Source organism: Macaca thibetana, chromosome 10, assembly GCF_024542745.1.
Source record: "Macaca thibetana thibetana isolate TM-01 chromosome 10, ASM2454274v1, whole genome shotgun sequence".
NCBI classification, from domain to species: Eukaryota; Metazoa; Chordata; class Mammalia; order Primates; family Cercopithecidae; genus Macaca; species Macaca thibetana.
The window spans coordinates 24,416,587-24,438,708 of NC_065587.1; the positions used below are offsets into that span (position 1 = coordinate 24,416,587).

General features: G+C 44.8%; 3 protein-coding genes across 5 annotated transcripts in view; 2 read left to right on the top strand and 1 right to left on the bottom strand.

Annotated features, from left to right (window-relative positions):
* Window positions 1-1,644, top strand: part of TFIP11 (tuftelin interacting protein 11) — a 19,852-nt gene extending 18,208 nt beyond the window's left edge. The window contains exon 14 of the mRNA XM_050745908.1: window positions 1,204-1,644. Within this exon, the coding sequence (XP_050601865.1) occupies window positions 1,204-1,559 (356 nt within the window). The 3' untranslated portion in view covers window positions 1,560-1,644. The remainder of the gene's footprint in view (window positions 1-1,203) is intronic.
* Window positions 1,633-10,209, bottom strand: SRRD (SRR1 domain containing). The gene is made up of 7 exons (XM_050745951.1): window positions 10,025-10,209; window positions 8,060-8,100; window positions 5,642-5,901; window positions 5,442-5,540; window positions 3,712-3,866; window positions 2,506-2,551; window positions 1,633-2,111 (listed from the first exon to the last, which is right to left on the bottom strand). Exons 1-7 carry the CDS (start codon window positions 10,189-10,191, stop codon window positions 1,902-1,904), a joined length of 978 nt encoding a protein of 325 aa, XP_050601908.1. The 5' UTR covers window positions 10,192-10,209; the 3' UTR covers window positions 1,633-1,901.
* A 1,845-nt stretch (window positions 10,210-12,054) lies between these two features.
* The window catches only part of HPS4 (HPS4 biogenesis of lysosomal organelles complex 3 subunit 2), a 29,613-nt gene continuing 19,545 nt past the window's right edge, over window positions 12,055-22,122 (top strand). For all 3 annotated transcript variants that reach the window (XM_050745909.1, XM_050745910.1, XM_050745911.1), the window contains exons 1-5: window positions 12,055-12,380; window positions 14,691-14,781; window positions 16,902-17,045; window positions 21,416-21,523; window positions 21,932-22,048. In XM_050745909.1, coding sequence (XP_050601866.1) covers window positions 12,340-12,380; window positions 14,691-14,781; window positions 16,902-17,045; window positions 21,416-21,523; window positions 21,932-22,048 — 501 coding nt within the window. In that variant the 5' untranslated portion in view covers window positions 12,055-12,339. The remainder of the gene's footprint in view (window positions 12,381-14,690; window positions 14,782-16,901; window positions 17,046-21,415; window positions 21,524-21,931; window positions 22,049-22,122) is intronic.

The following is a 22,122-nucleotide window of genomic DNA, read 5'->3' on the forward strand; positions in this document are numbered from 1 at the left end:
AATGAAAGTATGTTTATGTTTCTACATTTGGGAGCCTATTTCAACCAGTCGTGTGCTCCAGTGTTGCTCATTAGCCGATTCACAGCATTGAAATGGGATCATCTAGTCTGTTTCACAGATAAGCCCAGTGAGGCTAAGAGCCTGTTCAAGGTCACATAGTTAAAGGGTGGCAGTTAGAACTAGAATTTCTATTTCCTGAGTCTTTAATTCTTGTTATTTAATAGTTAGCCTAGGCCAGGCGCCGTGGCTCATGCCTCTAATCCCAACACTATGGGAGGCCGAGGCGGGTCAATCACGAGGTCAGGAGTTCGAGACCAGCCTGAACAACATGGTGAAACCCCATCTGTACTAAAAATGCAGAAATTAGCCGGGCGTGGTGGCACATGCCTGTAACACCACCTACTCAGGAGGCTGAGGCAGAAGAATCACTTGAACCTGGGAGGCGGAGGTTGTAGTGAGTGGTGGAGATCACAAGCACTGCATTCCAGCCTAGGCGACAAGAGAGAGACTCGGTCTCAAAAAAAAAAAAAAAGAAAAGAAAAGAAAAAAAGAAAAAATAGCCTATTCTGTGAAAACAGAGATTAAGTAATAAGGCAAATATACTTCTCCGTAATTATCAAGTTCTTTCTAAAAACTCTTCCTTAGCTACCCCTGGCCTCATGTTTCCAAAACTCTTCCCTGTATATACCCCTCAGTGAGCACTTAGCATTTATGGTCTTGTATTATCCTTAAACACCAATTTCAGCTCCTCAAATATACGTGAACTCCTTTCAGGATGTGGGGCCTGTGTGGGTAGGTTAAAAATAAAGCCAGTGTGGGCCTATATTTTCAAGGTACTAAAAGCTGCCTCTTTGGTGGTATGAAGTGGAAACTCTACAGGGCAAGGTGGAAACAGGAGAGTGGCTGAGGACTCTGCTGTTTCCAGCTCTGAAAGAAGAAATCCCTTGCAGATACTTCATTTTTAAATGTTGAATATTTAATAATCTCTTTGGTTACTAGATACTAGCCAGAAACCTTCTGAACAGTTTTTATGTGATACTGGCCAGTTGTCTAAACTTCCTCCAAAGTTGTATCTTTGAGGCAGAACTGCCCTTCAGTGAGTCACAAGCACTCTGGCACACCCAGACCTGGGCCAAGTCAGCGTCAACTTCCATACACCTGGAAACACCTCTCCTCACTGCCCTGTCCTCCTGTATCTCTCAGGTGCCTACATGCAGCCAGGCGCGCGGGAGAACATTGCCTATCTCACCCACACGGAGCGGAGGAAGGACTTCCAGTACGAGGCCATGCAGGAGAGGCGGGAGGCTGAGAACATGGCCCAGAGGGGCATTGGCGTGGCCGCCAGCTCTGTGCCCATGAACTTTAAGGACCTCATTGAGACCAAGGCTGAGGAGCACAACATTGTCTTCATGCCCGTCATTGGGAAGCGACACGAAGGGAAGCAGCTCTACACCTTTGGCCGCATTGTGATCTACATCGACCGGGGAGTGGTCTTTGTCCAGGGCGAGAAGACATGGGTGCCCACCTCACTGCAGAGCCTGATCGACATGGCCAAGTGAACTGTGGCAGGCCCAGAGCCAGCCAGAGACTTGCCCCTGAGAGGGATGTGTTGTGAATAAACGGTATTTTAGATCACCTTCAAAAGCGTAACTTCTTTACTCGGGAGCTACTCCACATTGGGCCAGGTCACGAGGGAAGCATGTAAAGCGGGACAATGCCACTTAGCAGTGCAGGAATCTTTATACCAAGTCCTCATGGGGGGTATCGTCCTCAAAACAAGACAGCCAAGTTGATGTTCTTTCCTGGCAAAGGAGTTCTCTGTAGTTCCTCCATGGCAGCCTTCCCTTTAGTCTCCGGTGGCAGCTTCTACCTCAGCCAACACTGAGTACCTCACAGTGAGTTCAGTCAGTAGTGGAAGGATCTTCTGTCTTGTTCCTGATGATTTCAAGGTCCTCACAGTCCTGATAATCTGGTTCTTCCCGAAACTCCCAAATATCTGTGGAGAGCTGTTCTAGCTTTTGCATGGGGAACCAGTGGACAGAGGTGTCATTAAATATGTCCATGTATTGTGAAGTCTGAGGAAACTCAAGCTCCTCCAGTCCTTTTAAAATCTGAGCAGAAAAATTCAAGTGTGAAAACTTTAGCTAGTCACAGTAATCCCCACTCTTCTGGGAGAAATTTCCATTTTACTTGTCATCCCCACTTTCCTTTTTAAAAAAATAACAAATAGGATATTTCAGTTTAAATGCTTTTGCACAATGAATTGGGCACCCCAAGGACAGTGGGTATCATGGACTGTGATACTGAGAATAAAAATAAAGGAAATAAGGAAAAAACTAAGAGATGCATTAAAGAGTCATAGCTTTCTGGAACACAGACCCATGGAGAGAGCTGACAGTACACTAGCGCCACTTAGCCCCTGAGTTTCCTCCTACGCCTGTAAAGATAGAATTCTTCACAGTTCCACACCCTTTTCCATCCCAGCCCCTTTATTCAGATAGATACCTTTGCAATGTAGGGATAATTTTTCTGCAGAATCCTTGCCAACAGCCTAGAAATTTAAAAAAAAAAAAAAAAAAAAACAAAAAACATGATTCGGAGGTATGAGGATAGTTTCATTCAACTTAAGACACAGAAGGGCAAGACGATTGAAGTATAGGAAGAATTCAGGAAAAAACTCGAGATGTGGAGTAAACCAGTTAAATAGTTGAAAATGCGGGCCAGGCGCGGGTAATCCCAGCACTTTGGGAGACTGAGGCGGGGCGGATCATTTGGAGTCAGGAGTTCAAGACCAGCCTGGTCAACATGGTAAAACCCCATCTCTACTAAAAATATAAAAATTAGCCGGGTGTCCTGGTGCACATCTGTAATCCCAGCTACTCATTAGGCTGAGGCAGGAGAATCGCTTGAACCCAGGAGACCGAGGTTGCAGTGAGCTGAGATCACACCACTGTACTCCAGCCTGGGGGACAGAGTAAGACTCCATCTCAAAAGAAAAAAAAAAAAAAAGCAAATACTCCAGTAATTGTGCCCATTTCATCAAGAGAAATGACTGAGCAGACTCCTAAGCACTGTGAAACAGAATGAGGATGTGGAGCTGTAGGCAGAGGAATCAAATAGCTTTTCCCTGTTTTCAAAACCATTTCTGTGTATCACAATGGAAGGGAGGAATTCGTGGCAAAAAGACTCCTTAACTTGCTTCATAGCTTGAATCAGGGTTTTGTTTTTTGTTTTTTGTTTTTTTTTGAGACGGAGTCTTGCTCTGTCGCCCAGGCTGGAGCGCAGTGGCCGGATCTCAGCTCACTGCAAGCTCCGCCTCCCGGGTTCACGCCATTCTCCTGCCTCAGCCTCCTGAGTAGCTGGGACTACAGGCATCCGCCACCTCGCCTGGCTAGTTTTTTTTTTTTTTTTTTTTTTTTGTATTTTTTAGTGGAGATGAGGTTTCACCGTGTTAGCCAGGATGGTCTCGATCTCCTGACCTCGTGATCCACCCGTCCCGGCCTCCCAAAGTGCTGGGATTACAGGCGTGAGCCATCGCGCCCGGCCGAATCAGGGTTTGACATCTCCTGTATTTAAGCCTTCATCCCGTTCCCTATGGAAAAGCATTTCCCCAGTATGGAATCATCAAGGAAACGTTTTCTGTGTATAGGTCAATCGGAGGTATGGGCTTCACCTCAGGGCCTGACAGAATCTCAGCATTCTCAGACTTACCTCTCCTCAAGTCCTTTGAAACTGTTCCCAATGATGACCATCTTAGAAAGGGCATCTACTGACCAATTACTCCATAAAAGATTGTTGTACAAGGCCGTCCCACAATGGAGCATGTAAAAGATGGTAGGTTCCCCGCGAATACTCCGTTTCCCTTCCTGGGGATACGATATTCACAGGTGTCAACATGCTCACAACCTATTATTTACAGTAAGGTGAGGGAGAGGTAAGGATGGGGTTAATCATGAGACAAACTAAAGGATCAAATGGAAAAAAGCTCATTTTGTGGAACAGTTACACTCGAATATGAAATCTATACAGTTACAGAACTAGAGTCAGGAAATCATGATGTCCCGAAAGAACTCACGTTTACTTAACAAATGTGTGTCTCATGAACACAAAGTCTCATGAACACTAACAGAGGGGCTTCCTGGGTCTATGATGGCAAGGACAGGAGGGATAGTGATGTTACTTACCCCATGTATTTCCCCCATGTTCGGTAATCCACACTTCCCGTGTCACTTCCTGCAGATCTATATAACTAAGTCCTCTTCCAATGTCCCTGAGGCACAATCACCCCTCCTGAGAACCACTACTCTACGGCCAAATTCTAGCAGGGAACATAAGGGCCTTTGACCCTTGCCCACCTCTGGCCTGCCTCTCCTCTTCTTGCAGCTTCGCTTGTGTTAATAACAAACTGGCAGTGGTTTCCTGAACAGCCAGCACTGCACAGCTACCTGCAATCCTGGTTCTGTCCCACTAGCAAACTCCTGGTAGACCTTCAAAGCCCAGCTCAGACCCAGGAATCCTTCCTCCATCCCTCCAAACACCTCTCTTGTCTCAGCTCCTAGTACAAGGTTCTGCCTCACTATTTCACTCCTCATTCACTTGTTTACAGGTCACATGCCCTGATGTGACCACGGGCTCCCTGAACACTGGGACTGGCTCCCATTTTTTTTGGTCTCCCCAAAGCTTCCTGCCTAGCACAGAGCAGGCACCCAGAAAGATGATCTGAACTGAGTGACAGTGTTTTAGGACCTTGCCAATATCAGGGAATGACTCTTCTCTCAACTGAGCCAAATTTTCACATAAGCAATAAGATGGCAGTTTCAGGACACACACAGGAATCAAATGAGTCTAACCCCAAGACAATATAAAACCGAAATCGGAAGGATTTGCTCATACTGGCTTTGGCCCTGTGCTTGAGAGATGCATTTCTTTATTCCACAGGTCTCAGAAATGTCAAATCCCAGCTATATTGGGGCGTGCAAATGTGAGCAGAGAATTAATCCACAACTCACAGCCAGGTGCTATGGGTTTGACTGGGTTATAGCATCAAAGAGGAATGCTGCAACCCCTTTTATTACCTCCCTGGGACAGGGTAAAATCCAACCAGAAAGACGTCGCTTGAGGCACCTAGATTTTTATTTTTCAATAGCAACAGCAAATACCAAGTTAGCATAATTTCCAGACAAATAATTCTCACAAAAGTGGTTCAGACCTAACGTGTTCTGGTTCATGCCATCTGTGTAATTTTTTTCTGATGGGCACAACACAAGCCAAAATTTAGGTAACTGATTGGCTGGTTACATCGTTCAGGCACTACAAAAGTGAGCAGGCAGTAAGAGAGGAATGGCTGCCACTGCAAAGAATGCTGGTGTTCACAGGCAGAGCCTGGGGTGAGTCTGGTCAGGATTTTTATACTCCTGTCTGCTCCCCTTTAAACCACTTACCTCATTCTCACTGAGAACAGTCACACCAAGGGTGTTCAGTACTTCAATTTCAAGTTGGCTAAACAGAGGGTCATATACCCAACAGTGACTTCTGGGAATCTAGAAGGGAAGAATGAGTTGTTTACTTCAACCCAAACATCTGTGTGCACCCATGTATAAGACCAGAGGAGGAGGAGATGAAAATGAATCCAAAAATGTACCTGGCACTTTTCCAACAAAAGCAGCAAAAACGTTAGCTGGTTTCTAGCTATGATGCAGGTGGCAAAGTTCCCAATGCCGTAACACACACACTTCAAATGGCACGTTCCTGTGACCAGGGTCTCTCTTGGGATAGAATCAGGGGCCACATCTGACTCATCTGGCAATGAGTCAAGATGCAGGTTTCCAAAGATGTCAGAAAGAGACCCCACAGGGGCCTTCAGCTGTTCCAGATGTTTTGTGAGACATCTATTGATGGTTTCTGAAAGAGCAGGCCCCCAAATGCAGTTAGAGGGCATGCTCTGACCCTGTGAACCAAATCATCCGCAAAAGAAGTTCACAGATTTGGGGAGAAAGAGATCAGGGCAGTAAAAGGTTTCAATTCTTCAGAGAGAGAAGCTGCCGGTCTCATTCCCAAACATGCCTGGACATATAGTCACAGTCACCAACTGACAGGCTGTCCTGGCCCCTGGACTCCCATGGTCCAAAACCAAAGAGCATGTTGCAAGCAGAAATTAGGTTTCACTCAAGGGCAGTTTCCATCTAAAACTATAATGTGAACTCATTCTAATTTAACAAGAGGCTCCTAGTAAATGTAGACTATGCTCTGAAATGCGTACTTTTAAAGTTGTAACAGACCAGGTGCGATGGCTCATGCCTGTAATCCTACCACTTTGGGAGGCCGAGGTGGGTGGATCACCTGACGTCAGGAATTGAAAGAGCAGCCCGGCCAACATGGTAAAACCCCGTCTCTACTAAAAATACAAAAAATTAGTCGGGCGTACTGGCGCATGCCCGTAGTCCCAGCTACTTGGGAGGCTGAGGCAGAAGAATCGCTTGAACCAGGGAGGTGGAGATGGCAGTGAGCCAAGATCACACGGCTGCATTCCAGCCTGGGCAACAGAGGAAGACTCCATCTCAAAAAAATAAAGTTATACTCTGTTTAAGTCTTCTCATGTAGAGGTAGGTTCTCTTGTCTCTCCTTTTATTGTACTGGTACTGAATTTAGCAAAACAAAAAAAAGCCATGCATTCCAACAATAAGATACCAATTTTTCACTTAAGAAACCAGCAAAGGGTCGGGCATAGTGGCTCACACCTATAATCCCAGCACCTTGGGAAGCCGAGGTGGGCAGATCACTTGAGATCAGGAGTTCAAGACCAGTCTGGCCAATATGGTGAAACCCCATCTCTACAAAAATATAAAAATTAGCCAGGGGTAGTGGCGTACACCTGTAGTCCCAGTTACTCAGGAGGCTGAGGCAGTAGGATTGTCTGAACCCAGGAGGTGGAGATTGCAGTGAGCTGAGATCACACTCCTGCTCTCCAGCCTGGGTGACACAGTGAGACTCTGTCTCAAAAAAAAAAAAAAAAAGAAAGCAAGCAAGCAGCAAAGATATCTTTAAATAAGCCAGGTGGTAAGTGCGTACACCTGTAGTCCCAGTTACGCAGAGGCTGAGGCAGTAGGATTGTCTGAAACCCAGGAGGTGGAGAAGTGCATGAGCTGAGATCACACTCCTGCACTACCAGCCTGGTGACACAGTGATACACTGTCTCAAAGAAAAAAAAAAAAAAGAAAGCAAGCAAGGACCCCAGGCCAGGAAAAACAGGCTCTTCAGGTCAGTTTTGATAAAAGAATTGGTGAAAACTTTTTGGATAACCTGACAATAGATATCAAGTTGGTCACCATCTTTCATTTAATTCCACTTCTGGGAATATATCCTAAGAAGATCACCCTAAGTTTGGTAAAAGCTGTATGCATAAAATCGCTCATTGCAAAATTATGTATAATAACTTAAAAAGGCTGGTTGTGGTGGCTCATGCCTATAATCCCAGTGCTTTGGGAAGCTATAGGTGGGAGGATCACTTGAGCTCAGGAGTTAGAGGCTGCAGTGAACTATGATTGCACCATTGTAGTCCAGTCTGGGTGAAGAGTAAGACCCTGTCCTAAAATAATAACTGAAAACCAAAGGAAGAAAACTCAATGTCCCACAATAAAAATGTTATCTATGGTATGTCCACTCCATGCATAAATATTATGTGGCCACCCACACACTATGTTTAGGAAGAGATTATCACTGCATGAGGAAAAGGCTACATTGTAATATCACGGAAAAGGAACAGGATAAATATAAATTTCAGCAATAATAATGACAATATTTATTGCCTTGTATACAGCAGGCAAGCATTTAACTAAACAGCTTCAATTCCCAAAACTACAGGATATACACATTATCCCCATTTCACAGATAAAGAAACTGAGGGTCAGAATTAAGTGCCAAAAGACACACAGATAGAAGCGGCAGGGTGGGGGGATTTAGAACCCAGCAAGTTATCCCTCTGTGAAGCAAAATGTCCTCAAATGAGGACAGATCCTCTTTTCTGCCCCATAATCCCTACCCTTGGCCAGGTCATACCCACCTAGTGCTGAACTCCAGAAATCAGAGATAAACAGGTCCTTCCTGTTGAGAAAAAAAAAATGGCACAGTCATGTCCCATCCATTTCAGGGCTGCCCCAACAGTAACTTTCCTGATCATGACCTGAATGCATAGAGAATGAGGTGCCCTGCAATGCAGGGCCCACCCTTACCAAGTGATAAGAGGGGAATATATGTTGAATATGTCCAGAGCCAGAGCACATACTGCTGGGGCTCAGAGACTGCAGGAGAGAGGATGCTGGAGGAGGTCCCTGATTCCCAGAGAGAGGTCTGGGTTTATTCTCGCTCTACAACAGAGCCTAGTATAGAATTGCAGCTCCATAAATGGTTGTTAAATGCTCAGAATTAGCCTTTCTGAGCTTTAGTTTCCTCATCTCTAAAATGGGGATAAAAATCATTCCCGCCACAGAGGAGTTTAGAAGCATAAAATGGGTTAACATTCTTAGCACAGTGTCTGACACACAGCAGGTGCTCAACAAATGGTATTTGTTATTATAAATAGTTCTAAGGGGAAAGTAAAGAGACAAAATCAAGTGTCTGAGCTTTCTTTATTCAAGTCAACTGGTTTTACAGACCCAGAGCAAAACAAAGTCAACAGTGAATTAAAATGAACTGGATTTGAACTGACAAGCCACAGCCAGAGACAGTGATTATGGGTTCAGAAAGGGGTACAGAGAATTGGAAGTCGGCCCTGAGGCCGCTGCACGTTTCTCACAGAGGGTAAAGGAGAGGGTTCTGACGTACGCAGGAATGTTTTATGAACTGGTAAATGCATACATAGATAAACGCGTAAAATGCTGGCCCAATCTCAGAGCGATGGTGATTGCACCACACCTAGGTGTTGGGAGAAGCAGGGAGCTCCTGGGGAATACTGAAGCAGTTGAGGAAATCGTGACGATGTCAAGGGATATGAAAAATGCCTTGAGTTCTCCAAGCCCCCAGCCACATTCACTCTTACTGGCACCCTCTGAGAGCTTAAAAAGAATCGCAGGTGCTTTTTATTCAGGCTGAGCCAAATGGTCAACAACTTTCTCTTCGGAGGTAAACTCTGGGACATTGCTGCCTCTTGACCCTAATTCTAGTGGAGAGGAGCACACAAAATTAATCTAATATCTGCCCTTGTGATGGCCCTTCAGATGCTGATCTTAAGTGCTAACTAAAGCTGTTATGTATTGAGCCTAAAAAGAACTGCAAATAAAGGTAATAATACCAAATAACATTAATAGGTAACATTTGTGGAGTGCTTCCTCTGCATTAGGCACTCTCTGTGTACTTTCTAAGGTATGGAGCAAGGTATGTGAGAATCTGAGCTGGGATAAGCAACCAGCATAATGGAGAGCTGGAAGCACTGGTTTTTGTCACAAAGACCTGGGTTTGAAATCTGGTTCCACACATTTTCTTTGTCTCTCTGAGAATCACTGAGCTACCAGGGTCCTAGCGTGCCTGCAATGTTTAACATGAAGTGTGCAGAATGATTAAGCTAGTGTCAGGCACATAGCAGTTGCCTGATGATAGCAATCACGTGTTCGTGTTGCTTCCCTTATGTTGCCACCACCAATAATACCAACATCGGCATAATATTAATAGCAAACATTGGCACAGTGCTTATCACGTACCAGAAAATGGTTTCCGTTTACTAATTCATTGAACCCTCAAAACAAACCTACGTATGTACTATTTTCATCCCCATCTCACAGATGAGAAAACTGAGGCACAGAGATTACAAATTGTCTAAGTTCACGCAACTGTAACCGTAATAACAGGGAAGGCAACCTTTAACTGAGCGCTTACTATAATCCAGATCTTTAATGAGCTCGTTACCTACGTTAAATCTTCACAATAACTCCTTAAAGGGTGTGGCTTATATCGCCATTCTACAGATGGGGAGACTGTGGCTCAGAATTGTCCACGGGCGCAAAGATTCCATCAGGGCCCACCCCGCACTCACTCAGCCTCCCAGATGCGACGAAGCACGACTCCGCTGTCAGACTCGAACTCCGCCTTGGGACTCCGGGGCGCCGCCTCCCTCCGCCGCGGCCGTCGAGCCGCCGAGCGCCTCTTCCGCGGAGCCGCGGCCTGCCAGGATTCCAGCGCGGTAGCTGTGGCCGCAGCCATTGGTCCCTGACGTCAGCGGCGCGCGGCTCACTCGGCACGTCATCACCGCGCGCCGGCTCGCCAGGAGCAGGAGGAGGCGGTAGGCGGGGCGGCGCATGACCTAAGGCCTCTCTGCCGCGCGCGCAGGTACGGGGCCGGAGTCGCAGGTGTCCAGCTGCCGCCCACATTTCTGTTCCAGAGTCCCGAACCCCGAGCACTGGGATGCCTGGCTACTCCGGTGGGTGGGCGGCACTCGGAGGCGCGGGGATACAGAGGGGCGGGCCCCCAGTCTAGAGCGTGACCCGACCCCGCCTGATCTTTAGGCCTTCGCCCACCATTTCCCAGTCCCCTGGAGGTGGGGCCAGACGCCGCACAGCCCCCGTGCTGTTACCCATCGCTGCCTGCGCCCCGGGTGCTGTGGCCAGCAGCTTCCTGGCCCTTCTCCAGCCATTAGCGTCCGTTTTCCAGCCCTGCTGCTCCACTGAGGCCCCTTCCCACAGCACTATCACCAGCCCCTCCCCCAGGTTGTTACTATCACTTCCCAGGCTACCAGAGCCTTTTATGCTTACATTCCGACGTCTGTCCCTACGCCAGGGCCATTAGTGGTCTCTTCTGGACCTTTCAGAGATAAGAGAGGACCTCGGTAGTGGAGGGCCCAGTCCTCTGGAAAGAAGGGATGGGGAGTTTTAGGCTGCTGTCTTGGTTCCAGGAACAGAGATACCCCTTCCACAGGCACCCAAATATGCTCCATAGAGTACAAAGAGTATAGTCCTATGGAGGCCCAATCCAAAATATCTAGAGATGAGAAGAGAGAGAGATTTTACAGGCCGTCAAATATTCAAGACTTTAACAGACTGTATTTGTGTACCCATAGATTGCAGAATGGTGAGCAAGCATTTGAGACCATGTTGCTAGGGCATTAAGCTTAGATAAAGTGACAGTAGGAATGAGACAGTAGTTTTGAAGTGACCAAGAGGTTGTCACATGGAAGAATTAGACCTTGTTTTGTGTTTTCCTGCGGAGTGTTATCCAGGGTAGCGAGTGGGAGGCAGGTGTAAAATATAGAACACTGATTTCAGTTTGTTGGAAGGAGAAATGTAACGTAGAGAACCACGTATTTCGGGAGGATGTAAAGCAGAGACAGCCAAGGTAATTTTTGGAAAAGAGTGCAGGAGAGTAGAGTAAATGATGCCAGGGTTCCTTCCGACTCTGAAATTCCATGATACACTGAGCTGTCTTTCTCTCGTGGAAGTTTGAAAGCCATTTGATAAAGTTCTCTTCATTTTTTAGAAACTTGCCCCGCTCTGGAATTCTGCATGTTCAGTTTACTTTTGGACTGTCAAGATGATAGTTCCTTAATTTGGGTTCCATTATTAGCACAGCAACTGGTTTATTTGTATAGCTGTCCACACCTGGAGCATTTTCACCCTATCGTTTGATTTTATCTTCTGTGAAGCTTGTGGTGTGTTTCCCTTAACTGTTCAAGAGACTAAAGCCCTTACTCTGAAGTCTCTGCAGCCCTGCCTCTTTGATTTTGAAGTATCATTGTCACCCTTACAGAAAGCTCTTTTGCTATATACCGTTCGTTAAATCCTGCTAGGTCACATGCTCTCTCACGAGTTTCTGAAATATCTATTCCTTGTGTTTATTTCAGAGCCAAGGCACTGATGTTTGAACTGGAAACTTCAAAACTTTTAATAGAATCTTCACGATGGGTTTGAGCTGAACAAGCTAGAAATTTCTTTAGAACCCCAGCTCTAGCATGCATCTCCCACGTTTGGCTTTCCTAGAGAGGAGCTTGAAGTGATGGTTCTGTAGACAGCCACAGTGACACTCAGGACACTCAGCCACAGTGACACTCAGTGAAACTCAGGAAACACAAATGAATGAATTTGACTTTTCTGCTAGGACTCTCTTTGTTATAGTTTCTCCCTGAGTTATAAGAGGCATAGATATATACAAGAAACTGAAGAACCTGCGAGGAAGGGAAGTGGTACTTTCCATGCTGAGTGAAAACTAACCAAGTGGCAGTGGTGACTGAAAACACTGAAACCTGCCACATCCAGATTCGCTGGATTGGGAGATAAAGGAACGGTAACAGCTGGGGAGAAAGAACTGATACTGGAAAAGAAAACCTAAATGAAGAGGATGAGGATGACTGCAAAGTAGATGGCCGCCTCCACCTCCACAGAGACAAAGTCAGCCTCGTGGTGAGTAGCAGGGCCTGCCATGGCATAGCTTTCGCTGGGCTGTTAGATAGATTTTTGGGGTTAACATAACAAAATACCACTTTCCTCAGAGCAGCTGAATCAAGCACATGAGCCATTTCTCTCCGAAGCTAACGTGTTCTAACCTTGCAAGCCTCTCCCAGTGTTTGAATGAGTCTGGCATTGCTGGGAGATTGTAGAAAAGATAAGCCACAGCCTGATCGTGCAGCCAGCTTTGATGATAATGTGGGTATTGTAGGCTTTAATTTGCAGAGATGAGGTATGGTTGCAGTTGAGAATTACACCGTGTGGAAAGGTTTGGCCAGATTGGGTATTGAAGGGTATTACTCAATGTCTGTCTGAAACCCAGTTCCCTTCTCAACCCTAAATGCGTTAATCCTTTCCCATAATTAAGTTTAGCAAACATCAGTTGTGGAGGAGATGAAGGTGAAAAGCAGGTTTAACTAGAATTAGTAGGATTTAGTGACTGATTATTTATGTGGAAGTCAAAAAGATGGTGCAGTTCAAGATGACACTCAAGTTTTCTTTTGTGTGCCCACACAAGCAGGGATGCTTTCACCCAGAGAACGTGGGGACAGGGGAGGATGGGGTGCACATGGAGTTTCTGAGTTGGCTTTGAAACTTTTTTGAGGCCTTTTGATCTGAGCTTACTCTGCAGCCAATTGTACATCCAGCCCTAGGTATTGGGAAAGTGGACAGTGCCAGAGACCAACTTGGTGCTTTATTTATTTATTTATTTTTGAGACAGAGTCTTGCTCTGTCGTCCAGGCCAGAGTGCAGTGGCGTGATCTCAGGTCACTGTAGCCTCAAACCCCAGGCTCAAGTGATCCTCCTACCTCAGCGTACCAAATAACTGGGACCACAGGCTCACCCCACCATGCCTGGCTAATTTTGTCTATTTTTTGTGGAGATGGGGTTTCACCGTGTTGTCCAGGCTAATCTCGAACTCCTGAGCTCAAGCAATCCTCCTGCCTAGGCCTCTCAAAGTGCTGGGATTATAGGTGTGAGCCACTGTGCCCAGCCAAGTTGGTGCTTTTTCATCAGGAAGGCAAGGTGGGAGCCATGGAGGGAGGCCTCAGAGAGGGCATAGATCCAGGGGAGAAGAGAGCAGATGACAGATTGGTCCCATTGCTTCTTTATGTTACAGTCTCATAAATGTGTTCTCAGAAACTTAGAAATAAAACAGGTCCAGCCAGGCGCGGTGGCTCACACGTGTAATTCCAGCACTCTGAGAGGCCAAGGCAGGATTGTTTGAGTCCAGGAATTTGAGACCAGCCTGGGCAATATAGTGAGAGTCATTTCTACAAAAATTTTTTTTAAAAGTAGCTGAGCATAGTGGCACACTCCTGTAGTCCCAGCTACTTGGGAGGCTGAGGCGGTAGGATGGCTTGAGTCTGGGAGGTCGAGCACTGAACCACAATCGCACCACTGCACTCCAGCTTACGGGGCTACAAAGTGAGACCCTGTAAAAACAAAACAAAATTGAGGCCCAGCCTTTGAGGTGTTTGTTTTATGGTCTTAAAGAGGTAATCAGATAATAACATTAAGTAATATACTGCAGTGTAGTCTGTAAGAGTCTTTGAGGAAGAACAGAGGGTCATGGAAATTCAGAAGAAAGAGATTATCTCTGGGCCGAGGGAATCAGGAGACGGTTAATGAGGAAGTGTGCTTGAGTGATACTTGGTGAGGTTTGGCATGGTAGAGAGGAGTTCACAGTTTCTCTGTAAATTCACAGGCCCCGTTTTCTCCCTGTTACGGACTTATGGACTCACTATCCTGCATTGAAACTGCGTATTTGCTCAGCAACCACCAAACTCACTGTGGGCCCTCAGTCGGTGTTTAAGTGAATGCATGAATTCCTGGTAGAAGGGCTGTTTCTGGAAATCTTTATGCTCAGCACTTACGAGGAGTGCATCTAATACATCCCTAACTTATTTTGTTATCAGAGCCTTAAAAGACAGTGTATCAGACCATGTGGTTGTATAGTTAAGGTTCAGTGTTTCAAATAAGAGCAGTCATTGTGGGCGCCTCATTTTTTTTCTAGCTGCTTATGTCTTCTCTGGCAGATGGTCTAACGGCTGGATAGAGGCATATTTTTAGTTTGAATTTCCTGCGCTTACAGAACGTTTTTATCTAATTTGTAGCTACTGGGGTTCTTTCTTCTCTGGGGCCACCTGAAGGCTTTCAAACACAGTAATGAGCCCTCCTCAGGCTGGGAAATAGGAAGCTATGTTTTAAATGTCGTGATCACTGGATGAAAGGAAACATGGCTCCATTCTGTTCTCTTGCCAGGTGGAATTATTTTTTTCTTTATGATGGTTCCAAGGTAAAGGAAGAAGGCGATCCAACAAGAGCTGGCATTTGTTATTTTTATCCTTCCCAGGTAAGCCACACAGCATTTTATTGTTCAGTGGGGATCCCAGTGCCTCCAAGTGATAACTTTTCAAAAGTATAGGGTTTACATTAGGACAGTTTGGCTAATCCAGACAATGACATTTCTACTGTCTTATTCTTAGTTGTACTATTTCTTGTTGTTCTGGTCTTAAAATTTCCAGGCAGCTCAGCACTTTCATTGTCTTTAGCTTTCTATTTCCATCATGATTTTTGTCTGCCTCCCTCTACCCCCAATTTTTGGATCAGCTCAGTTTTTAAAAGTTAGTATTCAGCTGGGCACGGTGGCATATATCTGCAATCCCAGCTCTTTGGGAGGCTGAGGTGGGTGGATCACCTGAGGTCAGGAGTTCGAGACCAGCCTGGCCAGCATGGTGAAACCCTGTCTCTACTAAAAATCCAAAAATTAGCCGGGTGTGGTGGTGTGCTCCTGTAATCCCAACCACTTGGGAGGCTGAGGCACGAGAATCACTTGAATCCGGGAGGCAGAGGTTGGAGTGAGCAGAGACCGCACCATTGTACTCCAGCCTGGGCAACAAGAGTGAAACTCCATCTCAAAAAAAAAAAAAAGTTTGTATTCAAACATACAAAAACAGAGAGGCAAGTATCATGAACCCTCATGTGCCATTAGTAACTTCAACAATTATCAATACTTTGCCTTTTTTTTTTTTTAAGACGAGTCTCACTCTGTTGCCCAGGCTGGAGTGCAGTGGCACGATCTCAGCTCACTGCATGCTCCACATCCCGGGTTCACAGCATTCTCCTGCCTCAGCCTTCTGAGTAGCTGGGACTATAGGCGCCTGCCACCACGCCCGGCTAATTTTTGAATTTTTAGTAGAGACAGGATTTCACCATGTTAACCAGGATGGTCTCAGTCTCCTGACCTCGTGATCCACCCGCTTCAGCCTCCCAAAGTGCTGGGATTAAAGGCTTGAGCCACCGCGCTTGGCAATACTTTGCCCATTTTATATGACCTATCTTAACCTCCTCTTCTCTCTCTTTTTTTTTTTTTCCTGGAGCAAATTCTAGGTGTTGCATCATCTCACCAGTATCAAGCAACATCTCTAACTAAAAAGGACATTATTTTAAACATTACCATACCTAACAAAAGTTACAGTAATTAGCAACAGTAATTCCTTCATATTACCTGATACCCAGACTATATTCAGATTTTGCCTAATATATTGTCTTGGATGTTACTTACTCTGCTCTTCCTTCCTTCCATCCACGTATCCTTCCATCCTTCCATCTCTTTCTCTTTTTCCTAATAAGGATCCAAACAGCATCCACATATTCTATTTGGTTATTTTGTATTTTAAGTCCTTTTAATAACAGTCCTCACCCAGCCACTCATCTTTTCTCCCCTCCTCCATGCCATTGAATTATTGAAGAAACCAGGTCATACGTGTAGTAGAGTGTTAGAATGTCCCACACTCTAGATTTGGCTGCTCTGTTTCTCATGGTGGTGTCATTTAATGTCTCCTATCCACTGTATTTCCTTTACATTAGTAGTAAGATCTAGAGCCTTGGTTAGGTTCAAGCTCAGTTTTCTAGGTAAGAATTCTTCATGGGTGCTGTGTACATTTCCTGTGCATCCCATACTGTCTGGCTGTCCTGTGCTTTGGTTAAGACTAAGGTTGATTAGGAGATTCTGTATTTTCCCTCCTGTGACCGTGCTCTGACATAGATAGTTGGGGTTAATCTGGGTCACTCTGGCCACTCTGTGTAGGGGATTTGAGGAGGAGTGAAAGGCTCATGCTTCTGCTAAGCATATGCCTATAATCCTAGCAACAGAGATGCAGTTCTGTGCAGTCATCTCATGTGTTCCTGCTGGGTGTTCTCTTAGGGTTCAGTCATCTCAGGCAGGGGTTGGCAAACTTTGTAAAGGGCCAGACAGTAAATATTTTAGGCTTTGCAAGGCACGTAAGGTCTCAATCACATATTCTTCTTTGTTGTAACCTTTAAAAAGTTTAAGAACCATTCTTAGCTTACAGGCCATGGGAAAACAGGCAACAGACTGGATTTGGCTTGCAGACTTCAGTATGCTGTAAGAAATGATGCAAGAGTTCAAGAATTTCAGCTTCCTATCTGGAATGTGCTCCTTTCCCACAGACCCTGCTTGACCAACAGGAGTTGCTTTGTGGACAGATTGCTGGAGTCGTCCGCTGTGTTTCTGACATTTCTGACTCTCCTCCTACTCTTGTTCGTCTGAGAAAACTGAAGTTTGCCATAAAAGTTGATGGAGATTACCTTTGGGTAAGTTGAATAGACAGAATCAGTGCAGAAGTGTTGCAATGATAAGTTTAGGAAGTTATGCTGTTTCTGAGTCTTGAATTTAGAATTATCCCCCCAACCACCGCATCCGTGTACCGTGTTTAGTAATCACCCTCACTTCCTGTGGTACTCTCTGCATCTGCCCATTATTGTTGAGTGCTCTCCAAAACATTTCTAACATATCCTGCAATGCACATGGCTGGTTTCTCCTTTCCTTTCAAAGACTTAGGCCAACTTGTGGAAATTCTTTTTACTCTGTGTTGTAAATTGAGTTTTTATCGTCATCTTTTCTTCTCCATACTCTCTACACTTACTGGGTAAGTGACCCAGAAAAAACACTGATAGATATGTGTTAGGTTTCAGAGAACCCATTTAAAAAAATAAAAGAGAGTATTGCTTGAGTCCAGGAGTTCAGTATCAGCCTGAGCAACATAGTAAGACCGCACTTTACCAAAAAAATTTAAAAATTAACAAGGTGTGATGGCTCATGCCTGTGGTCTTAGCTACTCAGGAGGCTGTGGAGAGGATTGCTTGAGCTTAGGAGTTTCAGGCTGCAGTGAGCCATGATTGCCATGCACTCTAGCCTAGGCAACAGAGTGAGACCCTGTCTTAAAAAAAATAAATAAATAAAAATCATTCCTTTACATTCTAATAGTAGCATATAATCTAAAGTGCTGTTTCTCATGGCTACATTTATTTTAAGGCTTCCTCAGGTAAAGGGATGCTTAAGTGTGGGATGCTGTATTCAACTTTGTAGGTATTATTTCCAACATTTTGTTATGAAAATTTTTTAACATACTGAACAGTTGAATTTTACAGTGAATACTCATATACCTCCTTAATTCTACAATTAGCATTTTAGTATAGTTGTTTTATTACCTATCTATTCATTCCTTAACCCTCCCATTAATTCAAATTATTTTTATTTTATATTGTTGAGACAGGGTCTCAATCTGTTGTCCAGGCTGGAGTGCTGAGGTGCAACCTTGTTTTACTGCAGCCTCCGCCTCCCAGACTCAAATGATCCTCCCACCTCAGCCTCCTGAGTTGCTAGGACCACAGGCATGCACCACCATGCCCAGCTAATTTTTTTATTTTTTATTTTTTATTTTTTTATTATTATTATTTTTTGAGACAGAGTCTCGCCCTGTCACCCAGGCTGGAGTGCAGTGGCCGGATCTCAACTCACTGCAAGCTCCGCCTCCCGGGTTTACGCCATTCTCCTGCCTCAGCCTCCCGAGTAGCGCCCGCCACCTCGCCCGGCTAGTTTTTTGTATTTTTTAGTAGAGACGGGGTTTCACCGTGTTAGCCAGGATGGTCTCGATCTCCTGACCTCGTGATCCGTCCATTTCGGCCTCCCAAAGTGCTGGGATTACAGGCTTGAGCCACTGCTCCCGGCCGCCCAGCTAATTTTTTAAATTTTTTCTGGAGGCAGGGTTTCACCATGTTGCCCAGGCTGGTCTTGAACTCCTGAGCTCAAGGAATCCTCCCACCTTGGCCTCCCAAAGTGCTGGAATTACAGGCGCAAGACACTGTAACCCAGCCCCAAATTATTTTGTTACAATTTTCTAAGTAAGTTGCACACATTAGTGTACTCTCCACACAGATACTCTATCATGCATATCATCAACTAAAATATAGTGTTTGGGGCCGAGCGCTATGGCTCATGCCTGTAATCCCAGCACTTTGGGAGGCTGAGGCGGGCGGATCACCTGAGGTCAGGAGTTCAAGACCAACCTGACCAACGTGGAGAAACCCTGTCTCTACTAAAAATACAAAATTAGCCAGGCATGGTGGCGCATGCCTGTAATCCCAGCTACTCGGGAGGCTGAGGCAGGAGACTCGCTTGAACCTGGGAGGCAGAGGTTGCAGTGAGCCATGATTGCACCACTGCACTCCAGCCTGGGCAACAAGAGTGAAACTCCATTTCAAAAAAAAAAAAAATTAATGTTTGTTTGTGGTTACATGCTTTACAGGCATCTGTCTTGCTGCTTAACATTTGTGAAATTCGTTCATGTTGTTGCATCTGTCAGTGTTCATTCCATTTTATTAAACAGTATTCTGTTGTCTGAATAAATCACAATCTGGTCTTCTTTTGATGGACATCTGAACTGTGTCCTGTTGGGGACATTAAGGATAAGGCTTCTAGGAGCATTCCTATACAAGTATTTTGGTGAACACATGTTTTCATCTCTCCTGGGTGAATATCCAGTCCTGGAATTGCTGGGTCATAGAGTAGGTGTATGTTGGATTTTATAGGAAACTGTTAGACCTTTTCCTTTAGTGGTTGTACCATTTTACATTCCTACCAACAGTGTATGAGAATTCCAGTTACTCCACATCCTCGTCAGCATTGAGATTGACAGTCTGTTCATCTTAGCCATTCCGCTGGATGTGCAGTGGTATGTTATTGTGGTTTTAATCTTCACTTCCCTAATGACTAATGATACTGAGGCCTTTTCATGTGCTTAATGACCACTTGAATTTGTGAAGTGTCCAAAGCCCTGCCCATTTTTTAAATTAGGTTTTATTTTTTTAATTGTAGTTCTTTTTATATCCTAGATACCAGTTCTTTGTCGGATACATCTTTTTAAAATAATTTCTCCCAGTTTGTGGCATGCCTGTTAATTTTCTTGATGTCTTTTGATGAGCAGAAATTTTGCATTTTAATGAAGTCTAACTTACCAATTTTATCTTTTTATGGTTATTGCTTTCTGTGTCCTGCCTGAAAAAACCACTGCCTACTCCATTGGAGGAGATAGTCTCCCTTTTTTATTTTTGTAAGAATTTTATAGTTTTAGCTTTTAAATTTAGATCTGTAATCCACTTTGGGTTAATATTTGTGAATGGTGTGAGTAGAGGTCAAGGATCTTTTTTTTTTTTTTTCCCACCTGGATAACCAGTTCTTCCAGCATCATTGTTGAAAACATTTTCCTTTCCCTGTTGGATTTCCCTTTGGTTCCTTTACCAGAGATCAGATGACCATTTAAGTGTGGGTCTATTTCTGGACTCTCTTTGGCTTTTCCACAGATCTGTTTGAAGGTTATGTGTGAGTACCACACTGTCTTGACTTCTATAGCTTTATAGTAAGTCTCGAAACCAGATAGTATAAGTCCTCCAACCTTCTTATTTTCTCAAGATAGCTTTGGATATTTCAGGTTCTTTGTGTTTTCATTGTACAATCAGTTTGTCGGTTTCTGAAGAAAAGCTGGTGGGATTATGATTGGAATTGCATTCAGTCTGTTTATCAATTGTAAGAATTGAACACTTCTTACATGCCAGACTGTTGTAAGGTCTTGGATTACATCTGGGAACAAAGCAAAGATCCTTGTGCTACTGTAGCTTAAATTCAGAGGAAATTTTTGTTTATTTGTTTTCTGTCAGGGTTTATTAGTTTAAATATCTGATGATTCCCTTAGGACAGATTCCTAGAGGTAGAATTATTACATCAAGTAATAGGAACTTTTTTTCAGACTCTTTAAACGTATGACCAGATTACTTTCTAACTCAGCAAGCACTTTTTTTTTTTTTTTTTTTGAGACGGAGTCTTGCTCTGTTGCCAGGCTGTGCAGTGGTGCCATCTCAGCTCACTGCAACCTCCGCCTCCCAGGTTCAAGCGATTCTTCTGCCTCAGCCTCCCGAGTAGCTGGGACTACAGGCGCACACCACCACGCCCAGTATTTTTAGTAGAGACGGGGTTTCACCATGTTGGCCAGGACAGTCTAGATCTCTTGACCTTGTGATCCACCTGCCTCAACCTCCCAAAGTACTGGGATTACAGGCATGAGCCACCGCACCCGGCCAAGTATTTATCTCCTGTAGAACTAACCACTACACTCAGCATTTTGGAGATCTAGAGCTGGGAAGATTGCAGCCAGTTCTTGCTCTTAAAGCACTCCATCCAGCTGGAGAGACATGATGGCCATTCAAGAAGGAGTTTGAGTCCTGTCCATTGTTTGTAATGGAATCCAGATTAAACATCCACTGTCCAAATAACAGTCCTAACAATGCAAGGGTCAGAAGAAAGGTCAGCGTTATTGGCTCGAGTTAATAGAACAGACTTCATGGAGATACTGAAATCTGTGGTGGGCACTGAAGGTTATGAGTAAGTTCTGGGGAAATGAACAATAAGGAAGAGGACATTTGAGATTGCGCAACAAGAATTGAGGTACAGAACTTATTTGTCTGTGGAGATTAACTTGGCCAGAATGGAGGATGTGGACTCAGGCATAATAGAAGATCAATTTCAATGGGCCAGTGAAGTCAGGTAATTGAGAGCCCTGGATGCCAGGATTCTGGGCTTGGACTCAAAGAGAAGGAAAATGGTTGTCTTCTGGTTTCTCTCTTTACAGGTGCTGGGCTGTGCTGTGGAGCTCCCTGATGTCAGCTGCAAGAGGTTTCTGGATCAGCTAATTGGATTCTTTAATTTTTACAATGGACCTGTTTCGCTAGCTTATGAGGTACGAGTATGGGGTTGAGGAGTCTTATATTGGGCCTCTTTATAAAAACCGATATTGCCAGAATGCAGCACTTACTCTGGGGTCTGTTATACTTCCTATAAACACATTGTGTCTGGGGACAAGGTCAGGGGCTCTCGGAGCCCCCTCATATGCCTTTGGGCCTAGTGGCATAGGTCACATTTATTCCAAATGTTTATCCCCTTCTCGTCTCTGGGATGTTTAGAAAGCACAGGCCCTGCTTGCCACCCCCACCTGGCAGGTGGATCCGTGATTGGGTAGGTTTAAAACAGGTCCTCCCTTCTGGTCAGTTTCCTGTGTGAGGAACAATTTTTGAGGTAGCTGGGACTCTGGCCAAAGAGTCTGTCCCTCAAAATCTCAGATATTGACCTGAGGCTCTTTCTGTTTTAGAACTGTTCTCAGGAAGAACTGAGCACGGAGTGGGACAGCTTCATTGAACAAATTCTGAAAAACACCAGTGATCTGCATAAGATTTTCAATTCCCTCTGGAACTTGGACCAAACTAAAGTAACATTTTCATCCTCCTTATTCATTTTATATGTAAGATTAGGACTTCTGGATACTTTTTAATATTCCCAAAG

Coding starts and splice junctions, on each gene's coding strand:
- SRRD (XM_050745951.1), bottom strand. CDS start 10,191: ATGGCTGCGGCCACAGCTACCGCGCTGGAATCCTGGCAGGCCGCGGCT. Junction 5,541..5,641: donor TTTTGTTGGAAAAGTGCCAG/GTACATTTTTGG, acceptor CTTCCCTTCTAG/ATTCCCAGAAGTCACTGTTG. Junction 3,867..5,441: donor CTGTTCTCAGTGAGAATGAG/GTAAGTGGTTTA, acceptor TCGTATCCCCAG/GAAGGGAAACGGAGTATTCG.